This window comes from Chlorocebus sabaeus, chromosome 21 (assembly GCF_047675955.1).
Source record: "Chlorocebus sabaeus isolate Y175 chromosome 21, mChlSab1.0.hap1, whole genome shotgun sequence".
NCBI lineage: Eukaryota > Metazoa > Chordata > Mammalia > Primates > Cercopithecidae > Chlorocebus > Chlorocebus sabaeus.
In genome coordinates, this window is record NC_132924.1 from 17,233,883 (window position 1) to 17,253,888 (window position 20,006).

General features: G+C 49.6%; 3 protein-coding genes across 4 annotated transcripts in view; all 3 read left to right on the forward strand.

Annotated features, from left to right (window-relative positions):
• Window positions 1-990, forward strand: part of LOC103227362 (uncharacterized) — a 37,787-nt gene extending 36,797 nt beyond the window's left edge. The window contains exon 5 of the mRNA XM_073008674.1: window positions 952-990. The gene's annotated coding sequence lies outside the window, so the exon portion shown is untranslated. The remainder of the gene's footprint in view (window positions 1-951) is intronic.
• A 2,160-nt stretch (window positions 991-3,150) lies between these two features.
• On the forward strand, window positions 3,151-7,076 carry TMED4 (transmembrane p24 trafficking protein 4). 2 transcript variants are annotated; one of them, XM_007981429.3, is made up of 5 exons: window positions 3,151-3,358; window positions 3,585-3,685; window positions 3,834-3,959; window positions 4,169-4,315; window positions 5,778-7,076. In XM_007981429.3, the coding sequence occupies exons 1-5, from the start codon at window positions 3,199-3,201 to the stop codon at window positions 5,925-5,927; spliced, it is 684 nt and encodes a 227-aa protein (XP_007979620.1). In that variant the 5' UTR covers window positions 3,151-3,198; the 3' UTR covers window positions 5,928-7,076. The 2 variants fall into 2 exon arrangements, with proteins under 2 accessions (XP_007979620.1, XP_072864997.1); XM_073008896.1 differs by lacking the exon at window positions 5,778-7,076 and adding an exon at window positions 4,946-5,304 and having other exon boundaries at window positions 3,152-3,358.
• Window positions 7,077-11,614: 4,538 nt separating this feature from the next.
• DDX56 (DEAD-box helicase 56) lies at window positions 11,615-19,960 on the forward strand. The gene is made up of 14 exons (XM_007981427.3): window positions 11,615-11,947; window positions 12,041-12,202; window positions 12,741-12,901; window positions 13,045-13,215; window positions 13,352-13,442; window positions 14,044-14,288; window positions 14,911-15,030; window positions 15,658-15,771; window positions 15,892-15,986; window positions 16,591-16,664; window positions 16,801-16,890; window positions 17,552-17,657; window positions 19,246-19,322; window positions 19,682-19,960. Exons 1-14 carry the CDS (start codon window positions 11,888-11,890, stop codon window positions 19,757-19,759), a joined length of 1,644 nt encoding a protein of 547 aa, XP_007979618.3. The 5' UTR covers window positions 11,615-11,887; the 3' UTR covers window positions 19,760-19,960.
• Window positions 19,961-20,006: the final 46 nt, after the last annotated feature.

Here is a 20,006-nt window from a genome sequence, read left to right on the forward strand (position 1 = left end):
ATAAATGCAGGAGGAATGAGAGCATTTGAAATCACCACTTTGCACCCCTGAGGAACATAAATCTACACTAGAGTTTCTCAACCTGGGTACTACGGACATTTTGAGCTGGATAATTCTTTGCTATGGGGTGGGGGAGGTGTGCTCTGTTGAATTATACAATGTTTAGCAACCCAGTTGCAACAATCCAAAATATCCCCAGACATTGCCAAATTTTCCCTTAGTAGGACAGGGCAAAATCAACCCTCGTTGAGAACCAGTGGTCTAATGATCATCAATGTTTGCTAGACTATTAGAAGAAAGGCTGATAGTAAACTTCATGGATAATCAGGATGACAAGCCCCAAGTTGAGAGATGAATTACAATATTACTAAGAGAAAACCACGCCTTGTGCTTCAATAGAAGTACACAGTGCCAGCCATGAAGTGTTATTGCAAACAAAACAAAACCCAAAAAAACCCAAACCTCAACATTACACCTAAACCTAACGAAGCCTCTAGCCAGGGGTAAATCCAAGCTTTTTGGGGCCTTACACTATACAAATTTCACAGTCCTCTTTAAGAAAAAGACACAAAATTATGTGAAATCAGGTACAGGGGTCTATGGAAGGGAGAGCCTGAATATTAAGCCTCATTAGTTTCACTGTAAACCTCCCCTGACTCTAGAATTAGTGATTACAGGACATACCAGGGACAAAAAACATTAAATGACACCTGAAGATACAATCAGCAAAACCCAGAAAGTGGAAAATTCTGTTGGTCAATGATCCAGTTTCTTCAATAAGAAGAAACTTTTATATATATATATATGAATATATAAATATATATGAATATATAAATATATGAATATATAAATATATGAATATGTAAATATATGTAAATATATATGAATACATAAATATATATGAATATATAAAAAATATATATGAATATATATATATATTTTTGGACACAGAGTCTCGCTCTCACCCAGGCTGGAGTGCCACTCCACGATCTCGGCTCACTGCCACCTCCGCCTCCTGGGTTCAAGTGATTCTTCTGCCTCATCCTCCCAAGTAGCTGGGACTACAGGTGAGCACCACCACACGTGGCTAATTTTTGTATTTTTAGTAGACATAGGGTTTCACCATATTGGCCAGGCTGGTCTTGAACTCCTGACCTCATGATCTGCCCAACTTGGTCTCCCAAAGTGCTGAGATTACAGGTGTAAGCCACTGCACCCAGCCCTGTTTTTGTTTTTGAGATAGAATCTCACTCTGTTGCCCAGGCTGGAGTATAGTGGCACCACCATCTCAGCTCACCGCAACCTCCACCTCCCTGATTCTAGCGATTCTCCTGCCTCAGCCTCCCAAGTAGCTGGGATTACAAATGTGCACCACCACACCTGGCTAATTTTTGTATTTTTAGTAGAGACAGGGTTTCACCATATTGGCCAGGCTGGTCTCGAACTCCTGACCTCAAGTGATCCTTCCCCCTCAGCCTCCGAAAGTGCTGGGATTACAGGCATGAGCCACTGTGCCCAGCTGGAATTGTTATATATTAAAAGATATATATTTCTATGAAATGCAGTAAGTAAACCTTGTTTGGACCCTAATTAATCTAATGTACAAAGTTTTTTTAAGGCAATGGGGGAAATTAAACACATACTAGGTATTAAGTGATGTTAAATAATTTTTAAAATTTTGGTGGGTGTGATAATAGTATAAAGTCCTTATCTGTTAGAGACACACATTGACGTATTTATAGGTGAAATGACACGATGTACAGGATTTGCTTTAATATACAGCACTTCAAAAAAAAATGCAGAAAGGGATAGATGAAATGAGAAAGGCAGCAAACTGACTGTTGTTGAAGTTGGATGATGAGTACAGTCCTCCCTTATGATCCGAGGGGGATAATTCCTGGACTCCCACGGATACCAAAAGCCAGGTATGCCCAAGTCTCTTATGAAAGTTCATTGTAACTATTCTACTTTTATATGTTTGGAAATTCTGTTGATAAAATATATTTTTAGTAGAGACGGGCGTTTCACCTTGTTGGCCCAACTGGTCTCGAACTCCTAACCTAAGGTGATCCACCAGCCTTGGCCGCCCAAAGTGCTAGCATTACAGGCTTAAGCCATCGCGCCCGCCCGGCCTTGATAAAAATAAAGTTTTAATCTTCCTTTGCTCTGATTCCATGCCTACTAAGTAACATTCTAGTTTGTTTTTCACTTTCAAAAGGGTGTGCTGTAACTAGGGGATGTAAACAAGCTCCATGACCCTACTTATTCCAAGTTTTCGTTTCACCCTCCACCTTTTTTTTTTAAGACAGGGTATCATGCTCGGTCGCCCAGGCTGGAGCACGATCACTGCTTAATGCATACTCGACCTCCTGGGTTCAAGCGAACCTCCTGCCTCAGCCTCCTAAGTAGCTGGGACTGCAGGCGCACACTACCATACCGGTTAATTTTTTTGTTTTTTGTAGAAATGGGGGTTTCACCATGTTGCCCAGGCTGGTCCGGAACTCGTGGGTTCAAGGGATCCGCCCGCCTCAGCCTCCCAGAGTGCTGGGATTACAGGTGTCAGCCACGAAGCCCAGCCCCAGCTTCTTAAAAGAATGATCCGAAACTATGGCAGCACTGGGCTTTTAGTCCCCACCCAAGAAATGCCCGCTCGCAGAGGCTTGGCGCAGCAGGGTCTCCCGACGTGACAGGGTGTGGGTCTGAATTCAGCCTTGGTTCTTACGAGTCAGATAGGTGAACACGCAAAGAAAAACATCACAGGGTTTCCTCATTGTTTTTAGCACAGAAAACACTCGAGAGCCCGCGCTGAGAACCCAAAAGGCACACTTCAAGCTATCGTGGCCACCAAGCCTGGCCAGATTCTGAAACCCAAATCGCTAACTGGAGGGGCCGAGGCCGGGCGTGACTGCGCAGGCGCGTCTCCCCAGCAAGCTGCCGAAGGTAAGGTGTGGCGTAGGGGGTGAGAAATTGAGAGCGGACGTCATTGCGCATGCGCCCTCTACCGTCGTTGCGGCGGTGGGTGGGTCCCGGACTGTGGCGCGGAGCCCGGCAGTCTTCGGTACGGAAGGGGTTGCAGGAGACGGCGATTGGATATCACTGCGCAGGCGTCCTCTTCCCCTAACTCTCAGGGTCGCTAGGGTGGCGCGCAGGCGCAGAGCGGTGCGCAGATGTGCGCAGGCGCCTAGGGGGTGAGGCGCGATGGCAGGTGTCCGGGCTGGGCCTCTGCGGGCGATGGGGCGGCAAGTACTGCTGCTTCTCGCGCTGTGCGCCACAGGCGCCCGGGGCCTCTACTTCCACATCGGCGAGACCGAGAAGCGCTGTTTCATCGAGGAAATCCCCGACGAGACCATGGTCATCGGTCAGGCGGGCTGAGGGTGGGGAGGCCCTTGGTACCCCGCTCAGCCCTCGGCGGCTCTCCCTCCTCCCGAGCCCAGCCGAGTCGCTGCCCCCGCCCCATACCTAGCCTGAGGGGTGCCCCGAGGACGCAAGGCCCCCTGCCTAGAGCCCCGGACCGCACGTCTGAGGGGGCCGGGCGGAGAGGCGGCCCACTAGGGCCGGGTCGTGACTATGTGTCTGCCCCGCAGGCAACTATCGTACCCAGATGTGGGATAAGCAGAAGGAGGTCTTCCTGCCCTCGACCCCTGGCCTGGGCATGCATGTGGAAGTGAAGGACCCCGACGGCAAAGTAAGGCTGGCGCTGGTCCACGCAGCCGTTCTTCAGTGGAGCTCCCGTGGGGTGTAAAGCACTGCCTGGTCGAGCCCTCAAGGGACAGGAGCTTGCACCTGGACAGGCTGCGGTATAAAGGTGGGGCCTTCACTCACACATGTTGCAGGTGGTGCTGTCCCGGCAGTACGGCTCGGAGGGCCGCTTCACGTTCACCTCCCACACGCCCGGTGACCATCAAATCTGTCTGCACTCCAACTCTACCAGGATGGCTCTCTTCGCTGGTGGCAAACTGGTAAGAGGATTCTCTCTTTGGCTTCAGCTTAGAATCTCTCACTTGTTTCCAAGTTTTGATTTATCATCATTTTGACACTTTGTAGCACAGTCAGAATCGGGGAGACAGATGTTGCCCTCTGCTCCACAGCCAGGGACAATAGTGGGTTCCATACCCTGGAACAGACAACTGGAGGCCCCACCACTCATACATTCCATGTTTCCTTGTAGCGTGTGCATCTCGACATCCAGGTTGGGGAGCATGCCAACAACTACCCTGAGATTGCTGCAAAAGATAAGCTGACGGAGTTACAGCTCCGCGCCCGCCAGTTGCTTGATCAAGTGGAACAGATTCAGAAGGAGCAGGATTACCAAAGGGTAAGTGCATATCTCCTAGTAATTGGAGAGGTCAGTTGACCTTTATACCCACTATACCTACTCAAGTTTCTGCTTGGGAGATAAGCTCTGCAGAGAATGGAATGAAAGGCATTGGTTTATATAGATTTTTTGTTTGTTTTTGAGATGGAGTTTCACTCTTGTTGCCCAGGCTGGAGTGCAATGGCACAATCTTGGCTCACTGCAACCTCCCCCTTGCCGGGTTCAAGCGATTCTCCTGCCTCAGCCTCCTGAGTAGCTGGGATTACAGGCGTGCGCCACCACGCCTGGTTAATTTTGTACTTTTAGTAGAGACGGGCTTTCTCCATGTTGGTCAGGCTGGTCTCAAACTCCTGACATCAGGTGATCCGCCTGCCTCAGCCTCCCAAAGTGCTGGGATTACAGGTGTGAGCCACTGTGCCCTGCCTGTTTTGCTTTTTTATCAAAACTTTTTGTTGTGGTAAAATACACATAACACCAAATGTGCCATTTTAGTTCAGTGGTATTAAGTGCATTCATAATGTTGAGATACCAACACCATCATCCAGCTCCAGAAGTTTTTCATCTTCTCAAACTAAAAATCTGTACTTGTTTTGTCTTGTTTTTGAGATGGAGTCTCACTTTGTTGCCCAGGCTGGAGCACAGTGGTGTGATCTCGGCTCACTGCAACCGCCGCCTCCTAGGTTCAAGTGATTCCCCTGCCTCAGCCTCCCGAGTAGCTGGGATTACAGGCGAGTGCCACCATGCCTGGCTCATTTTTGTGTTTTTAGTAGAGACTGGGTTTCACCATGTTGGCCAGGCTGGTCTTGAACTCCTGACCTCAGGCGATCCACTGCCACAGCCTTCCAAAGTGTTGGGATTACAGGCCTGAGCCACTGCACCCAGCAAATCTGTACGTATTATAAACAATAACTTCCCGTTTCCTTTTCTTCTGATACCCACCATTCTACTTTCTGTCTCTATCATCCCAACTACGCTACTTCATATAAGCAGAATCATTCAGTATTTCTCCTTTTGTGATTGGCTTATTTCACTGAGTATAATGTTCTCACAGTTCATCCATGTTATAGCATGTGTCAGAATTTCTTTCTTTAAGGTTAATATTCCATTGTATGCATGTGTCACATTTCGCTTTCAGTAGTCATTTTTAAGCTCTATAAAATAAAGTGAAGAAAGAATAGTTCACAATCTAGTAATAGCCATTGCCTGTTTCTCTTGCAATCTTGTTGGAAATGATAGGATCATGATTTCAGTCCCAACAGAGATGCTTGTGGAGGAACAGCCCATTCTTGGGGCCTTTCTTGGGGCAGCCTCAGTAGGGAGACGATAGCACTCCTAATGGAGTCACAGGTAGTATTCCAAAAGGAGTTTGGCCCTGGAGTTGAGTAGTTACATGCAGGGAGGGACCTCACAACAGCCAGGGACTGTTTCTCCTGCTCATTTAACCCTGTGTTGCCCCACACAGTATCGTGAAGAGCGCTTCCGACTGACAAGCGAGAGCACCAACCAGAGGGTCCTATGGTGGTCCATTGCTCAGACTGTCATCCTCATCCTCACTGGCATCTGGCAGATGCGTCACCTCAAGAGCTTCTTTGAGGCCAAGAAGCTGGTGTAGTGCCCTCTTTGTATGACCCTTCCTTTTTACCTCATTTATTTGGTACTTTCCCCACACAGTCCTTTATCCACCTGGATTTTTAGGGAAAAAAAAATGAAGAAGAATAAGTCACATTGGTTCCATGGCCACAAACCATTCAGATCAGCCACTTGCCAACCCTGGTTCTTAAGGACACAGGACATTAGTCCAATCTTTCAAAATCTGTCTTAGGGCTTGTGAGGAATCAGAACCCAGGACTCAGTCCTGCCTCTTTTGCCTCAAGTGATTTTCCTCTGTTTTTCACTAAATAAGCAAATGAAAACTCTCTCCATTACCTTCTGCTCTCTCTTTGTCCACTTACGCAGTAGGTGACTGGCATGCGCCACAGAGCAGGCCCTGCCTCACTGTCTGCTAGTCAGTTCTGGGTTCACTCAATGGCTTTGTGAATGTAAATAAGGGGCAGGTCTTGGCCCTAGAGGATTGAAATGTTTTTCTATATCTTAGAACTATTTTTGGATAAATTATATATTTTCCTTCCTAGTAGAAGTGTTACTGCCTGTGACTAGCTCCAAACACCCACGCAGTTTCTGCATTCCGGGTTTTTTTAATTTATTTTTTTTTGAGTTTTGCTCTTGTCGCCCAGGCTGGAGTGCAATGGCATGATTTCAGCTCACTGGCAACCTCTGCCTCCCGGGTTCAAATGATTCTCCTGCCTCAGTCTCCTGAGTAGCTGGGATTACAGGTGCCCGCCACCACGCCCAGCTAATTTTTGTAGTTTTAGTAGAGACGGGGTTTCACTATGTTGGCCAGGCTGGTCTTGGACTCCTGATCTCAGTTGATCCACCTGCCTCAGCCTCTGCATTCAGTTTATTCACACATTTTTGGTTACTCCCATGGCAGCTCCTAGGATTTCAGTGGTCTGTGGGCCAGAAAGCAGGCATTGGGTCTGATCTCAAGGCTGTATCAAGAGGGCCAAGCAGAGTTCTTTTGGATACCTGCTTTTCATCCCACAGGGCCTCAGAGTCAGAGGTAAGGTAGCAACAGAGCTAGCATGGGTTAATGCACTCTTACCCTCCTTCTCAACTTTTAAGCTGTGCTAAATGTTTTCTGCGAGGGAACCAGATTTGGTTCTTTGCAGAATTTTCCAGTGAAATAAAACATGTTGTAATAGCTGCGTTTGAGATGAAATAAGAGGTTGTGGGCAGACGGGAGGCACCTAAAGGAAAAGAGGAAAGGTGCCTGGACTGCCTATGCAGATGACCTGGAGTGGACTTCACTATGGACTCGTGGTGCTAAGGCTTGGCTTGAACAGGCAGTCTAGGGGGCATGGGAATACACAGGGTGGTTGCTCAATCATTTGCAAAGGTCAACCAAATAGAACACACATTTGCAAGATATCATCTGAGGAAATTAAGTACCTTCTTAGCCATCTGAATCATAAATTTGAACAAATATACTTCCCTCATGCCCTTCTGTATTAAACTTAATACCATTAGTTCCCCAATCTTGACATTTTATTTCAGTTATTATATATTTATTTGAAATATTTATTAAATTATCTGACCCACAGAACTAAATTCTTTTGTTATTTATGTCCTGTACCATATATATACCTATATATATATATATATATATAATTTTTATGTTCATTTATTTGAGACAGTCTTGCTCTGTCACCCAGACTGGAGTACAGTGGCATGATCTTGGCTCACTGCAACCTCTGCCTCCCGGGTTCAAGCAATTCTGCCTCAGCCTCCTGAGTAGCTGGGATTACAGGCACCTACCACCACACCCGGCTACTTTTGTATTTTTATATTTTATTTTATTTTATTTTATTTTATTTTATTTTATTTATTTTATTTATTTTATTTTATTTATTTTATTTTTTTATTTTTATTTATTTTATTTTATTTTATTTTTTATTTTTTATTTTATTTTATATTTTATATATTTTATTTTATTTTATTTTATTTTTATTTTATTTATGTGAGATGGAGTCTCACTCTGTCGCCCAGGCTGGAGTGCAGCGGTGTAATCTTGGCTTGCTGCAACCTCCACCTCCTGAATTTAAGAGATTCTCCTGCCTCAGACTGCTGAAGTAGCTGGGATTACAGGTGCCCGCCACCATGCCCAGCTAATTTTTGTTTAGTAGAGACAGGGTTTTGCCATGTTGACCAGGCTGGTCTTGAACTCCTGACCTCAGGTGATCTGCCCGCCTCGCCTCCCAAAGTGCTGGGATTACAGGTGTGAACTGGCTGGGCACGGGTGATGGGGTCTTGCTCTGTCCCCAAGGCTAGAGTGTAGTGGTGCCATCATAGCTCAAAGCAACCTTGAGCTCCCAGGTTCAAGTGATCCTCCTACCTTACCCTCCAAAGTAGCTGGTACTACAGGTATACCCCACTGTGCCTGGCTATTTTTACTTTTAAAAATACATGTGGCCTGGACACGGTGGCTCACGCCTGTAATCCTAGCACTTTGGGAATCCAAGGTGGGTGGATCCTATAGCCCAGGAGTTCGAGACCAGCCTGGGCAACATGGCGAAATCTTGTCTCTGCAAAAAATACAAAAAATTTAGCTGGCGGAACACGCCTATAGTCCCAGCTACTTGAGAGGCTGGGATGGAAAGATCACTTGAGCCCGGGAGGTCAAGGCTGCAGTGAGCCATGATCGTGCCACTGCACTCCAGGCTGGGCAACAGAGTGATCCCATCTGGAAAAAAAAAAAAAAACGCAATTTAGGACCAGGTAGGGTGGCTCACACCTATAATCCCAGCACTTTGGGAGGCCAAGGCAGGTGGATCACCTGAGGTCAGGAGTTTGAGACCAGGCTGGCCAACATGGTGAAACCCTGTCTCTACTAAAAGTATAAAAATTAGCCAGGCTGGCCGGGCGCGGTGGCTCAAGTCTGTAATCCCAGCACTTAGGGAGGCCGAGACGGGCGGATCACGAGGTCAGGAGATCGAGACCATCCTGGCTAAGACGGTGAAACCCCGTCTCTACTAAAAATACAAAAAAAAAAAAAACTAGCCGGGCGAGGTGGCGGGCGCCTGTAGTCCCAGCTACTCTGGAGGCTGAGGCAGGAGAATGGCGTGAACCCGGGAGGCGGAGCTTGCAGTGAGCTGAGATCTGGCCACTGCACTCCAGCCAGGGCTACAGAGCAAGACACTGTCTCAAAAAAAAAAAAAAAAAAAATTAGCCAGGCTTGGTAGTGTGTGCCTGTAATCCCAGCTATTCAGGAGGCTGAGGCAGGAGAATCGCTTGAACCCAGGAGGAGGTTGCAGTGAGCAGAAATCGAGCTACTGCACTGCAGCCTGGCGGGCAGAGTGAGACTCTGTCTCAAAAAAAAAAAAAAAAAAAAAATTTTAGTTCTCTAGGCTTTTCCATTTAATATTTTTATATCCTTATATTTCTAAATCTGGATAACAGTGTTACAGTCCAGTAAGGTGAATTGTGAATTGCTGAAATTCTTCAGATGTTTTAAAGGGTTTTCAGTATTCCTCATGTTGGAATTAATCCAGAGAAAAATCATGTCCTTTGAACTAGTTACATGTTGTGGACTTCTGGCCTGCAGCTTTTGGGGATTATGTGACATACTGGGAGGGACACATTTCTGCTCTGTGGCTGTTATTAGAAATCTAGTCGGCAAATCAGACTAAGCTTGTGAGAAGACAGGAAGGCACAGATTAAGGTTGAGCCGGCCTTCAACAGGTTTGGCTGGCAGTAGACGCAATGGAGCACATCTTAACTATTCTGGTAGGTCCTGGGTTTCTCTTGGTAGTTTTTGATAGAAAGGGGAATGGTGTGAGGAAAAAGTGGGCACACATTTCACCTTTCCACTGATGAGACAGGTGGAATTGGGATAGTCAGTGGATGGGCCAATAGCTGGTGGCTGTGAGGAGAATGAGGATTTCCATACTGGTGTGTCATATTTGCAGATAGGTTGTGACCTAAAAAGTTTTTTAAAAAACAGCAGTTAGGGGCCGGGCGCGGTGGCTCATGCCTGTAATCCCAGCACTTTGGGAGGCTGAGGCAGGCGGATCACAAGGTCAGGAGATTGAGACCATCCTGGCTAACATGGTGAAACCCTGTCTCTACTAAAAATACAAAAAATCAGCCAGGTGTGGTGGCGGGAGCCTGTAGTCCCAGCTACTCAGGAGGCTGAGGCAGGAGAATGGCGTGAACCCGGGAGACGGAGCTTGCAGTGAGCTGAGATGGTGCCACTGCACTCCAGCTTGGGCGACAGAGTGAGACTCTGTCTAAAAAACAAACAAACAAAAAAACAGCAGTTAGGGTACACAAAAATTTTGGTGATTTTCCCCTGAATACCACCCTTGACTCTATTTCGAAATTCCTGCTTTCTCAGAGTTTACAACACCTTGCCAAACAGCCTTCTCCCTCCTTACCACAAAAAGAGAAAAAAAAGTTCTGGGGTTGGGAGGACACTCCATTCTTAACATCCTCTATATCCCAGCCCAGTTCCCCAGCTCTCGCTGGGACTAGTTGTACCTATCTTCATCATTTGGTCCCAGCATGAGGCTACCCGTTGGTGCATGAGCTGATCTGTTAATCTAACAGCCAGATGCTAGTCTCTGGTACTCAGATGCTGGGGTGCATCATATAGGATACACAGGATCACCCTGGAAGCTTGTTGACATAGATTCCTGTGCAACACTCAGATACAGTCTTAATGTAGATTTGTGTTGGGTGGTATGGTAGGCAGAATAATGGCCTACCACTCTGAAACACGTGAATATGTTACCTAACATGACAAAAGAGAATTAAATTGCTAATCAGATGACTGTAAAATAGATTATCCTGGATCATCTGGATGGGCCTAATGTAATCACAAAGGTCTGTTTCCTTGCCTCTTCCAGCTTGGCTCTGGCTCCCTTCCTCCAGCAAGGGTGGGTTGAGCCTTCACATGGCACCACTTTGACCTCTTCTGCTTCCCTCTTCTACACTGAAAGACTTGTGGGCCAGGAGGGGTGGCTCGCACCTGTAATCCCAGCACTTTGGTAGGCCGAGGAATGCAGATCACTTGGCCCCAGGAGTTCAAAACCGTCCTGGGCAACATGGCGAAACCCCATCTAGAAAGAAAAGAGAAGGGAGGGGGGAGGGAGACATACATATATACACACACACATATATGTACGTACATACATACATACTAACTGGACGTGGTGGTGCGTGCCTGTAGTCTTAGCTTTCCAGGAGGCTGAGGTGGGAGGATCGCGCCAGCCTGGATGACAGTGAGACCATGTCTCAAAAAAAAAAAGATTTGTGATTAGGATTCTTGGTCCTCACCTGTATTAGTTTCCTATTGCTACTGTAACAAATTATCACAAATTTAGTGGCTTAAAACGACGCAAGTCTGTAGGTCAGAAGTCTGACACGGGTCTTAACTGGTGACCCGAGTCAGACTTGGGACACAACAGAAACCAAGCTGTGTAGGTGTCTGACAGGCAGCCCGGTTAGGGAGCCCTACAGCAACCCGCCCTTCCTCTCTCTCAGGCAAAGTTGCTGCCATGGCTCATTATTCCAACCGGTTCCCTTCAGCCCAGTCGATCTCAGTGGCTCCATCATAGGGTGGTGTGCCTGGCGGGACCCTAACCCTAACCAAGCAGGGAGACGGTCGTGCCCGTCACGACCTCGGCCCTCGGCCCCCGGCCCCGGCCGAGGTTTCTCCTGCAGGTCGCGAGAATCAGGTGCGTCAGCGGCGTCCAGGAACGCCGGAGGAGTCTGTGGGGCGGCTGTGCAGTCCAAAGGACCCCTTCGACCCCAGCACGGCCGCTCCACCGCCGCCTCCTAGACCCAGTCGCTGGCGCTGCGCAGTCGCAGAGCTCCGCCCGAACACCGGAAGCCTAGGCGCCAGCACTTCCGGGAAGTGACGGCGTCTCCGAAGCTGATTGGTTGTTGCTTTGCCCCCCGCGTCCGTGGGTTTTTTCCTGCAGTGCGTGCGTGCTGTCGCTACTGAGCAGCGCCATGGAGGACTCAGAAGTACTGGGCTTTGAACACATGGGCCTCGATCCCCGGCTCCTGCAGGTACACGCGAGGGCTAGGGGGCCGGCTTATGGGCTCCGCGGGGCGCGCTATCACTCTTCGCGCCGCTTGAGCCGCACTCCTGGTCTCTTCTAGGCTGTCACCGATATGGGCTGGTCGCGACCTACGCTGATCCAGGAAAAGGCCATCCCACTGGCCCTAGAAGGGAAGGACCTCCTGGCTCGGGCCCGCACGGGCTCCGGCAAGACGGCAGCTTATGCTATTCCGATGCTGCAGCTGTTGCTCCACAGGAAGGCGGTGGGTAACGAGAAAGCTGAGGGGAGGAAGGAGGCGAGCTCCAAAAGCCTGGGAAGGGCTGTCCCGTTTGTCGGAGATTTTCTCTTGGTCCTGTACCCGTGCACGCCGGCCTGAGAACCTGGTGCTGTTGTGGCAAACACTCTGGGCTGTAGTAGTTCAGGTTACCTGGATCCTTGTCCAGGCCCTGCTACCACCAACTTTTGCGTAATCTTCAACAAAGCACTTTATTTTCTTTCTTACATAAAAAGGGAGCACATCTCTTTTTTCTACTTACAGAATTATTGTGAGAATTTAGTTTCATAACTAGTACGTTTAAAGTAGCTTCATAAACATAGAGTACGTTATTCTTTTTGAGGGTCAGTGCCTAAGGAAACAACTCCACTCTGCATTCTGAGGCTGGCAGAGTGATAGATAATCAAAATACTGCTGAGTAGGGTTGCAGCGATGGGTCAGTTAGGCTGGAAGGGGTAGAGAAAAGCATCAGGTGGACACAGTGATGTGCACTGCTGGCTAAAGTCTTTAATTCATGTTCTTACAGACAGGTCCGGTGGTAGAACAGGCAGTGAGAGGCCTTGTTCTTGTTCCTACCAAGGAACTGGCACGGCAGGCACAGTCCATGATTCAGCAGCTGGCTACCTACTGTGCTCGGGATGTCCGAGTGGCCAATGTCTCAGCTGCCGAAGACTCAGCCTCTCAGAGGTGGGTAAAAGCAGCAAAGCGGTACCTGAATGAAGCCACACAGAGTTGTGGGGTTGGGTTTGTGTGTGGCAAAAAAGAGCATGTCCAGGGTGAGATCCCAGCTGCTACATTGTCCCTGATATTGATGTCTTGCCCACCTGCAGAGCTGTGCTGATGGAGAAGCCAGATGTGGTAGTGGGGACCCCATCTCGCATATTAAGCCACTTGCAGCAAGACAGCCTGAAACTTCGTGACTCCCTGGAGCTTTTGGTGGTGGACGAAGCTGATCTTCTTTTTTCCTTTGGCTTTGAAGAAGAGCTCAAGAGTCTCCTCTGGTAAGGCAGAAGTGGGTGTGATTCCTAGTGGAAACATCTGTGAGTAGGAATTGGGACGAGAGTGGGGTGGCTGGAAGCCAGCTACTACAATTAGTGGCCCTTGGAGCTGGAATCTCATTGGACTCTTTCATTTCAGTCATTTGCCCCGGATTTACCAGGCGTTTCTCATGTCGGCAACTTTTAATGAGGACGTACAGGCACTCAAGGAGCTAGTATTACATAACCCGGTAAGAGGCACCATGGAAGGGTCTGGAGCTGCAGGCATGGGGGCACTCAAAGATCTTGATGCTCCTCCTTGGGGGAGCCTTTGGTGGGACAGTTGTCACTTAGTGTCTCGTCCTTGGTCCTGAGGCACTAAAAGTCAGTGGTCTAAAATCACTATATATTTCCAAGTGTCCACAGGGGATGTCTCCCATTTCAGGCCATACTTTGCCTAAAATCCTGAGCAAGGACTTCCCCTCAGGGGCAGCTTTGAGCAGCAGAGCGAAAATTCTAAGGCCAAGGTTCTCATCTTAAGTAAACTTTACCTTTCAGAAAGCGTGTTGCTGTAGTCCTTCCCTCCTCGATGCAGTCCTTTATTGATGTGTTTCTCTTTGTTCTGTGCTTGGAAGTATTTTATATACGGTTTTGGTGGTATACTCTATATACCACAACAATTAGGGCATTTTGGGGTTTTAGGTTACAAAACTGGAGGAGACTTAGGGTGCCAGGAATCCTTAAATGCATCTCTGCCCTGCACTAAAATGTTGATGCTTTGATTGGTGAGTAAGTGGCCATACCATCTCTGTGTTCTTTTGCTTTCTGACCACAGGCCTGTTTTCTCCCCAGGTTACCCTTAAGTTACAGGAGTCCCAGCTGCCTGGGCCAGACCAGTTACAGCAGTTTCAGGTGGTCTGTGAGACTGAGGAAGACAAATTCCTGCTGCTGTATGCCCTGCTCAAGCTGTCATTGATTCGGGGCAAGTCTCTGCTCTTTGTCAACACTCTAGAGCGGAGTTACCGGCTACGCCTGTTCCTGGAGCAGTTCAGCATTCCCACCTGTGTGCTCAATGGAGAACTTCCACTGCGCTCCAGGTTTGCTACAGCCAATATCTTGGTTGAGATAAGTTGAAGATAGAGATGAAAAGGGGACCCAGATAATGTTCTGTTTCTTAAGCACTTAATAGGGGCCAGGTTCTAGATGTAACTGATACTGACTGACTTCTCCCAACTCCAAAATCCCTATCATGGCGGGGCGCCGTGGCTCATGCCTGTAATCCCAGCACTTTGGGAGGCCAAGGTGGGCGGATCGCCTGAGGTCAGGAGTTCAAGACCGGCCTGGCCAGCATGGTGAAACCCCGTCTCTACTAAAAATACAAAAATTAGCCAGGCGTGGTGGCAGGCGCCTGTAATCCCAGCTACTCGGGAAGCTGAGACAGGAGAATTGCTTAAACCCGGGAGGTGGAGGTTGCAGTGAGCTGAGATCGTGCCATTGCACTCCAGCCTGGGGAACAAGAGTGAAACTCTGTCTCAAAAAAAAACAAAACCCTGTCATTATTTTATTTCCAGCTGAGGAAACTGAGGCACAATGATTAAGTAGGGAAAGAGATTAAGAAGAGGAAAAAGTAGGAAAGGGTGATGGTTACTATGATAGGGATGGCAGAGGGGCCTCAAGCTTGTTCTGCCGAGCTGATTCTCTGTCCACTCTTGGCTGCAGGTGCCACATCATCTCACAGTTCAACCAAGGTTTTTACGACTGTGTCATAGCAACTGATGCCGAAGTCCTGGGGGCCCCGGTCAAGGGCAAGCGTCGGGGCCGAGGACCCAAAGGGGACAAGTGAGTCCATGCCTCTTTTTCCATCCCTCCCCAGAAAGACCGGTTTCTTTTAGCTTTTTGGAAGACTAAAACTGGAGTGCACAGAGCAGGGAGCCAAACCTTCCAGGCCTGGCTGATAGTGTAGCCCAGAGAGCCCCGCAGGTTCTTGCTCAGCTGCTTGGATATAAAGAAGGGAGTGGATGGTGCACACTGCCTATGCAACAGGAAGGGCAAGACTGGTGGGGTTGTTGGCATGCATAGCCCTGCAGGGGAGATGGCCCGTCCTGCATGTGGCTGTGACTTGCAGGGAGCATATTTCTGAAGGGAAAAGGAACCCCCCAACTCTCCAGTCTCTCTCCACCTGAAGGCTTGACTAGCTCAGGGTTGGTTCTCAGATCACCATGTAGGGCATTGAGTTCTGCTGTTGTCCCAGAACGGAGGTCAGGCCAGGATTTGGCTCCATGTCAAAGCTCCAGGCTGCCCCAGGAAACCCTGACTCCTGGAACAGTTCCGTTGTTGAAGAGTCCTCTGTATGTCAGGGTCTTGTGATCTACAGGCATTGTTTAGAGGAAGTTTTGCTGATTCAGCTTGTGAATACCCTGCCCAGAGGAGAGGAAGGGTCCGACTGACATTGAGTTATCTCTGCAGGGCCTCTGATCCGGAGGCAGGTGTGGCCCGGGGCATAGACTTCCACCATGTGTCTGCTGTGCTCAACTTTGATCTTCCCCCAACCCCTGAGGCCTACATCCATCGAGCCGGCAGGTAGGAGGGCTAGGAGTGTGATGGCCCAGGCACCTGTGTGGTGGGCATGCTGAGGGACTTGGGGTGTACTGGACAGAGCCTGCGGGTTGGAGATGCAAGCTGCACTGTCTCTCCTTGCAGGACAGCACGCGCTAACAACCCAGGCATAGTCTTAACCTTTGTGCTGCCCACGGAGCAGTCCCACTTAGGCAAGATTGAGGAGCTTCTCAGTGGAGGTAAGAGCCTGGCTCTTGTGGACCTGGGCCAGGGTCAGGCTTCTCGCACAATGCTTTAAAACTCCATGATGATGATGACAGAGGTCACAACATAGTATGGCAGGCCACTTCCACCATCCATCCTTGTTTTGCCCTGAGTGGCAGGCACTGTTCCCCTTGAGAGATAAACAAATTGAGGTAATTTGTCCAAAGTCATGTTTACTGTCTGCCTCATGAGCGTTGAGTCACCTGACATGCTGCTGTGACAGCTCAGGACACCACCTGACCCCAGGGTGCTGGGTGATCCTAGACTGCTCTCTGTGGCCATCGTCACGGGGTACCTTGACTCCCAAGGAATACTATGGGGTACTCCTTGGGAGAGGAGAAGAGAGTGGGTGACGGGTTCTTGGGCTCGGGGCCACACAGGCCACCCCCATCCACACACAGGGACAGATGGGTCATCATTGTAAGAGGTCCAGGTACAGCTAAGCTACATGTTTGGCATCCCAGGAAGGCGGTGGGTCCCCTGCAGCTTTGCCCCAAGGAGGAGGTGCAGGAGACCTTCAGTGAAGACCTTGTCCTAAGGTCTCAGCCTGTGGGACCCTCACAGCTTTCTTCTCCACAGAGAACAGGGGCCCCATTCTGCTCCCCTACCAGTTCCGGATGGAGGAGATCGAGGGCTTCCGCTATCGCTGCAGGGTGAGCTGCTGTGGTGGGGAGGGGAATGAGAGGGGAGGGACTGTGGCCCAGGGATTGCACCCTGTTGCTGAGCATCCAGGCGTGAGGGAGGATTTGGGGCAGCCTCACTGTCTTGACCTTCAGTGTCCACCCCCAGGATGCCATGCGCTCAGTGACTAAGCAGGCCATTCGGGAGGCGAGATTGAAGGAGATCAAGGAGGAGCTTCTGCACTCTGAGAAGCTTAAGGTGAGGGGATGGGAAGTGAGGAGGGGACAAATCTTAGACGGCTGTCCTTTTTGGAGACTCGCTGAGCTCCGAGTGGTGAGAAGCAGAGAATTGGGCAGTTTTCTGGCCTTTGGCACAGAAAGGGAGGAAATGGAAGGAAGCCGGCCTGTTCTGCTTGGTGGTAAATTGGCACAACCGTATGGTGGACACTGTCCAGCAGAATTACAAGCTCATGTGTCCTTTCATCCAAAATTCCACTTCTGGAACTTAATCTTGGTCACACTTGTGAATGTGCATGGTCAAGCATGTGTCTGCATTCATCATGGCATTATCATGGAACCAAAAGATGGAAACAGCCCGGGGCCACCATTGCGGGCTTGCTAGGTAAGCTCAGGTGCATCCAGAGCCGAAAGTTACATGGGAAGGAACGAGGTTGGTTGTGTGTCCATATGAAACAGTCTGTAAGGTGATGCCCAGCAAAAAGTGTGGTGGAGGATACTGCCGTGTGTGTCATGGAGAAGGGAAAATAGAAACATCCACTCCCGGGAGGTGTGAGAAATGTGCAGAAGCAGGTGCCTCATGCCTTTTGAAACACATGAGTGTGCTATCCTTTGAAAAGCTCAGTCTGTGAAGTCGCACAAGAAAGATGCTCACGCTGTGGCTCTCCCTCTTCCCCTGGCAGACATACTTTGAAGACAACCCCAGGGACCTCCAGCTGCTGCGGCATGACCTACCTTTGCACCCCGCAGTGGTGAAGCCCCACCTGGGCCATGTTCCTGACTACCTGGGTGAGTGTGGCCTGACGGGGCAGGAAGTAGCAGGCTGGGGAAGTGCATTAATTTCTCCGCTGCTGGATCAGCCCCTGTGCTTGGTGCTGGGGATGCTCAGGCAGAATAGGACCTGGAGACGCTGGCAGCACACGGGCATGTAAACAGGCACACCCCTGTGTTTCTAAACTTTTTTGCTTGGTCCCACAGGTTAGCTGTCACTGTCTCCGTTTTAGAGATGAGAAAATTGAGGTAGTGCAGAGTGGGTGGCAGACCCAGGATTTCAGGCCAGGTGGTCTCCAGAGCTGGGCCAAATTGCTATCCATGGGTCAAAGGGGGTGAACAGGTTTGGGAGAGAATCACGGGCAGGAGGCAGAGAAAGCCACCTGAGCTGCAAAAGACTGAAGATTAGCAGCCACTGAAGAGGCATCTGTGGAGTCTCTGGGTAAGAACAGTCAGCAGGGAGACAAACACTATAAGGCCTAAACAGAAAAGGTGGCAGAAGAAGAGCCAATGGTGGTGGGAGGAATGCGGGGGTAGTGTAGGCATGGGGTCAGGACCCTGGGATTGGTTTCTGTGGTGCAGCCCGGGCTAGAGCTTTATGTGACCTTTAAAGCTGGGGACCTCTCTTCATCTTAGGCGGGCTCTGGGTATTGACTTCTTTCAGTGTCTCATAGGAGATGTTTTTGGTAATGAGTATGTGTGACTTTTATGCCTAAAATGGATTGAAGGAGAAGAGTGGTGGAGACGAGGCTGTGGGCAGCAAGTGCAGGACCCTTCCCAGTGCCACAGGCTCTGCTCAGCCTGGACCTGCAGCCACCCAGCGGGTGTGGTGTTGCTGCTGTGGAGGTGACAAAGGGTGGAGATGGAATGTTCCAGGGCAGGAAAAACCTGGACACTGGGAAAGGAAGGATCCAGAAGAGATGGGAACATGAAAATGCCAGAGAGAGTGGTGGGGGCCAGGTTCTCACAGGATAGTGAGCTGGAAGAGACCCCAGTCCAGGTCCTGGCCTGAGATGTGAGGAGGGGAGTTGGGAGGGTGGGTAGGAAGGAAGAGGGTAAGGCCAGAGCTTTGGCCTGAGGAACCCAGTCTGCTGCTATAGCGGAGTCACTTGCCAAGGTGTGGCCAGGAGGTTTAGAAGGACCAGGAGAAGGTGGAAAGGTGTCAGGATGTGGGATGTTTGACACTTGAAGGGGAGGGTCCAGGTGTGGTTCGCTTGGGGGAGTCCGTGGGGTGGGCGAGTTGAAGATAGAGCCAAGATCAGGTGCAGCTGGGATGTGGTCCCCCTGTATCTGTAGTAATGGGCCACAGGTGAAGAAATTACCTGTTGACTTTTATTTCAGCTACATTTTCTTTCTTTAAGGGTGTCTTTTTCTTTCTTGTTACATGTTTATTGGAACAAATCTAAACAATACAGGAGAGTGATTTAGATAGTGGAAGTCTAAGGTGCTCACATTCTCCTAGCCCTGTGCAGGTGTGATAGTGAACAGATATATGTCATAGGCTGCCAGTTGGGTCAGAATTGGAGAATTTGCTGTAGAATCAGTGGGAGGGCAGGGGTGGGAGCAGTAGTGGTGAGCCCACTGCTCAGGCAAGCATCTCTTCCAGTTCCTCCTGCTCTTCGTGGCCTGGTGCGCCCTCACAAGAAACGGAAGAAGCTGTCTTCTTCTTGTAGGAAGGCCAGGGTATGGCTCCTGGGGACTTGGGGACAGCTGCAGGACTCCTCCCCACCTGCTGTTTGTCATCACCAGAATATGTAGGCGCCTTGCCCTAGGGAGGGGGGGAGAGGGCACCCTAGAACCGGGCCCCTAAAATCTGGTGGCTGGGACACAATCTGGTGTAGGATAGGGATACTTTTGCAGCCACCTGCAGGCCCTGCTTTTCTTTCCCCAGCTGCCTTTCCCCATTTCCTTGTCTGCAGCACCTTCTGGTCGTGTTGGCCAGGTGCCGGCACGGCTCCCTTTGTGTCTTTCTCAGTTGGGTGGGTGGGTGGATAGTTTGTCAGCCTGATTCCCCCAACTAACCTGTGACTTTGCCTCCTTAGAGAGCGAAGTCCCAGAACCCACTGCGCAGCTTCAAGCACAAAGGAAAGAAATTCAGACCCACAGCCAAGCCCTCCTGAGGTTGTTGGGCCTCTCTGGAGCTGAGCACATTGTGGAGCACAGGCTTCCACCCTTCATGGACAGGCGAGGCTCTGGTGCTTACTGCACAGCCTGAACAGACAATTCTGGGGCTGGCAGTGCTGGGCCCTTTAAAAGCTCCTTGGCACTTCCAAGCTGGCATCTTGCCCCTTGACAGCAGAATAAAAATTGTAGCTGCCCCAGTTTGTGCCTCCGGCATATGAAAAGCACTGTTCGAATCCCCAAAAC

Excerpts from the sequence above, each read along its gene's own strand:
- DDX56 (XM_007981427.3), top strand. The coding sequence starts at position 11,888 with ATGGAGGACTCAGAAGTACTGGGCTTTGAACACATGGGCCTCGATCCC. Across the intron at positions 15,772-15,891 it reads TACATCCATCGAGCCGGCAG|GACAGCACGCGCTAACAACC; the intron begins GTAGGAGGGCTA and ends CTCTCCTTGCAG. Across the intron at positions 15,987-16,590 it reads TGAGGAGCTTCTCAGTGGAG|AGAACAGGGGCCCCATTCTG; the intron begins GTAAGAGCCTGG and ends TCTTCTCCACAG.
- TMED4 (XM_007981429.3), top strand. The coding sequence starts at position 3,199 with ATGGCAGGTGTCCGGGCTGGGCCTCTGCGGGCGATGGGGCGGCAAGTA. Across the intron at positions 3,686-3,833 it reads TGAAGGACCCCGACGGCAAA|GTGGTGCTGTCCCGGCAGTA; the intron begins GTAAGGCTGGCG and ends CACATGTTGCAG. Across the intron at positions 3,960-4,168 it reads TCTTCGCTGGTGGCAAACTG|CGTGTGCATCTCGACATCCA; the intron begins GTAAGAGGATTC and ends GTTTCCTTGTAG.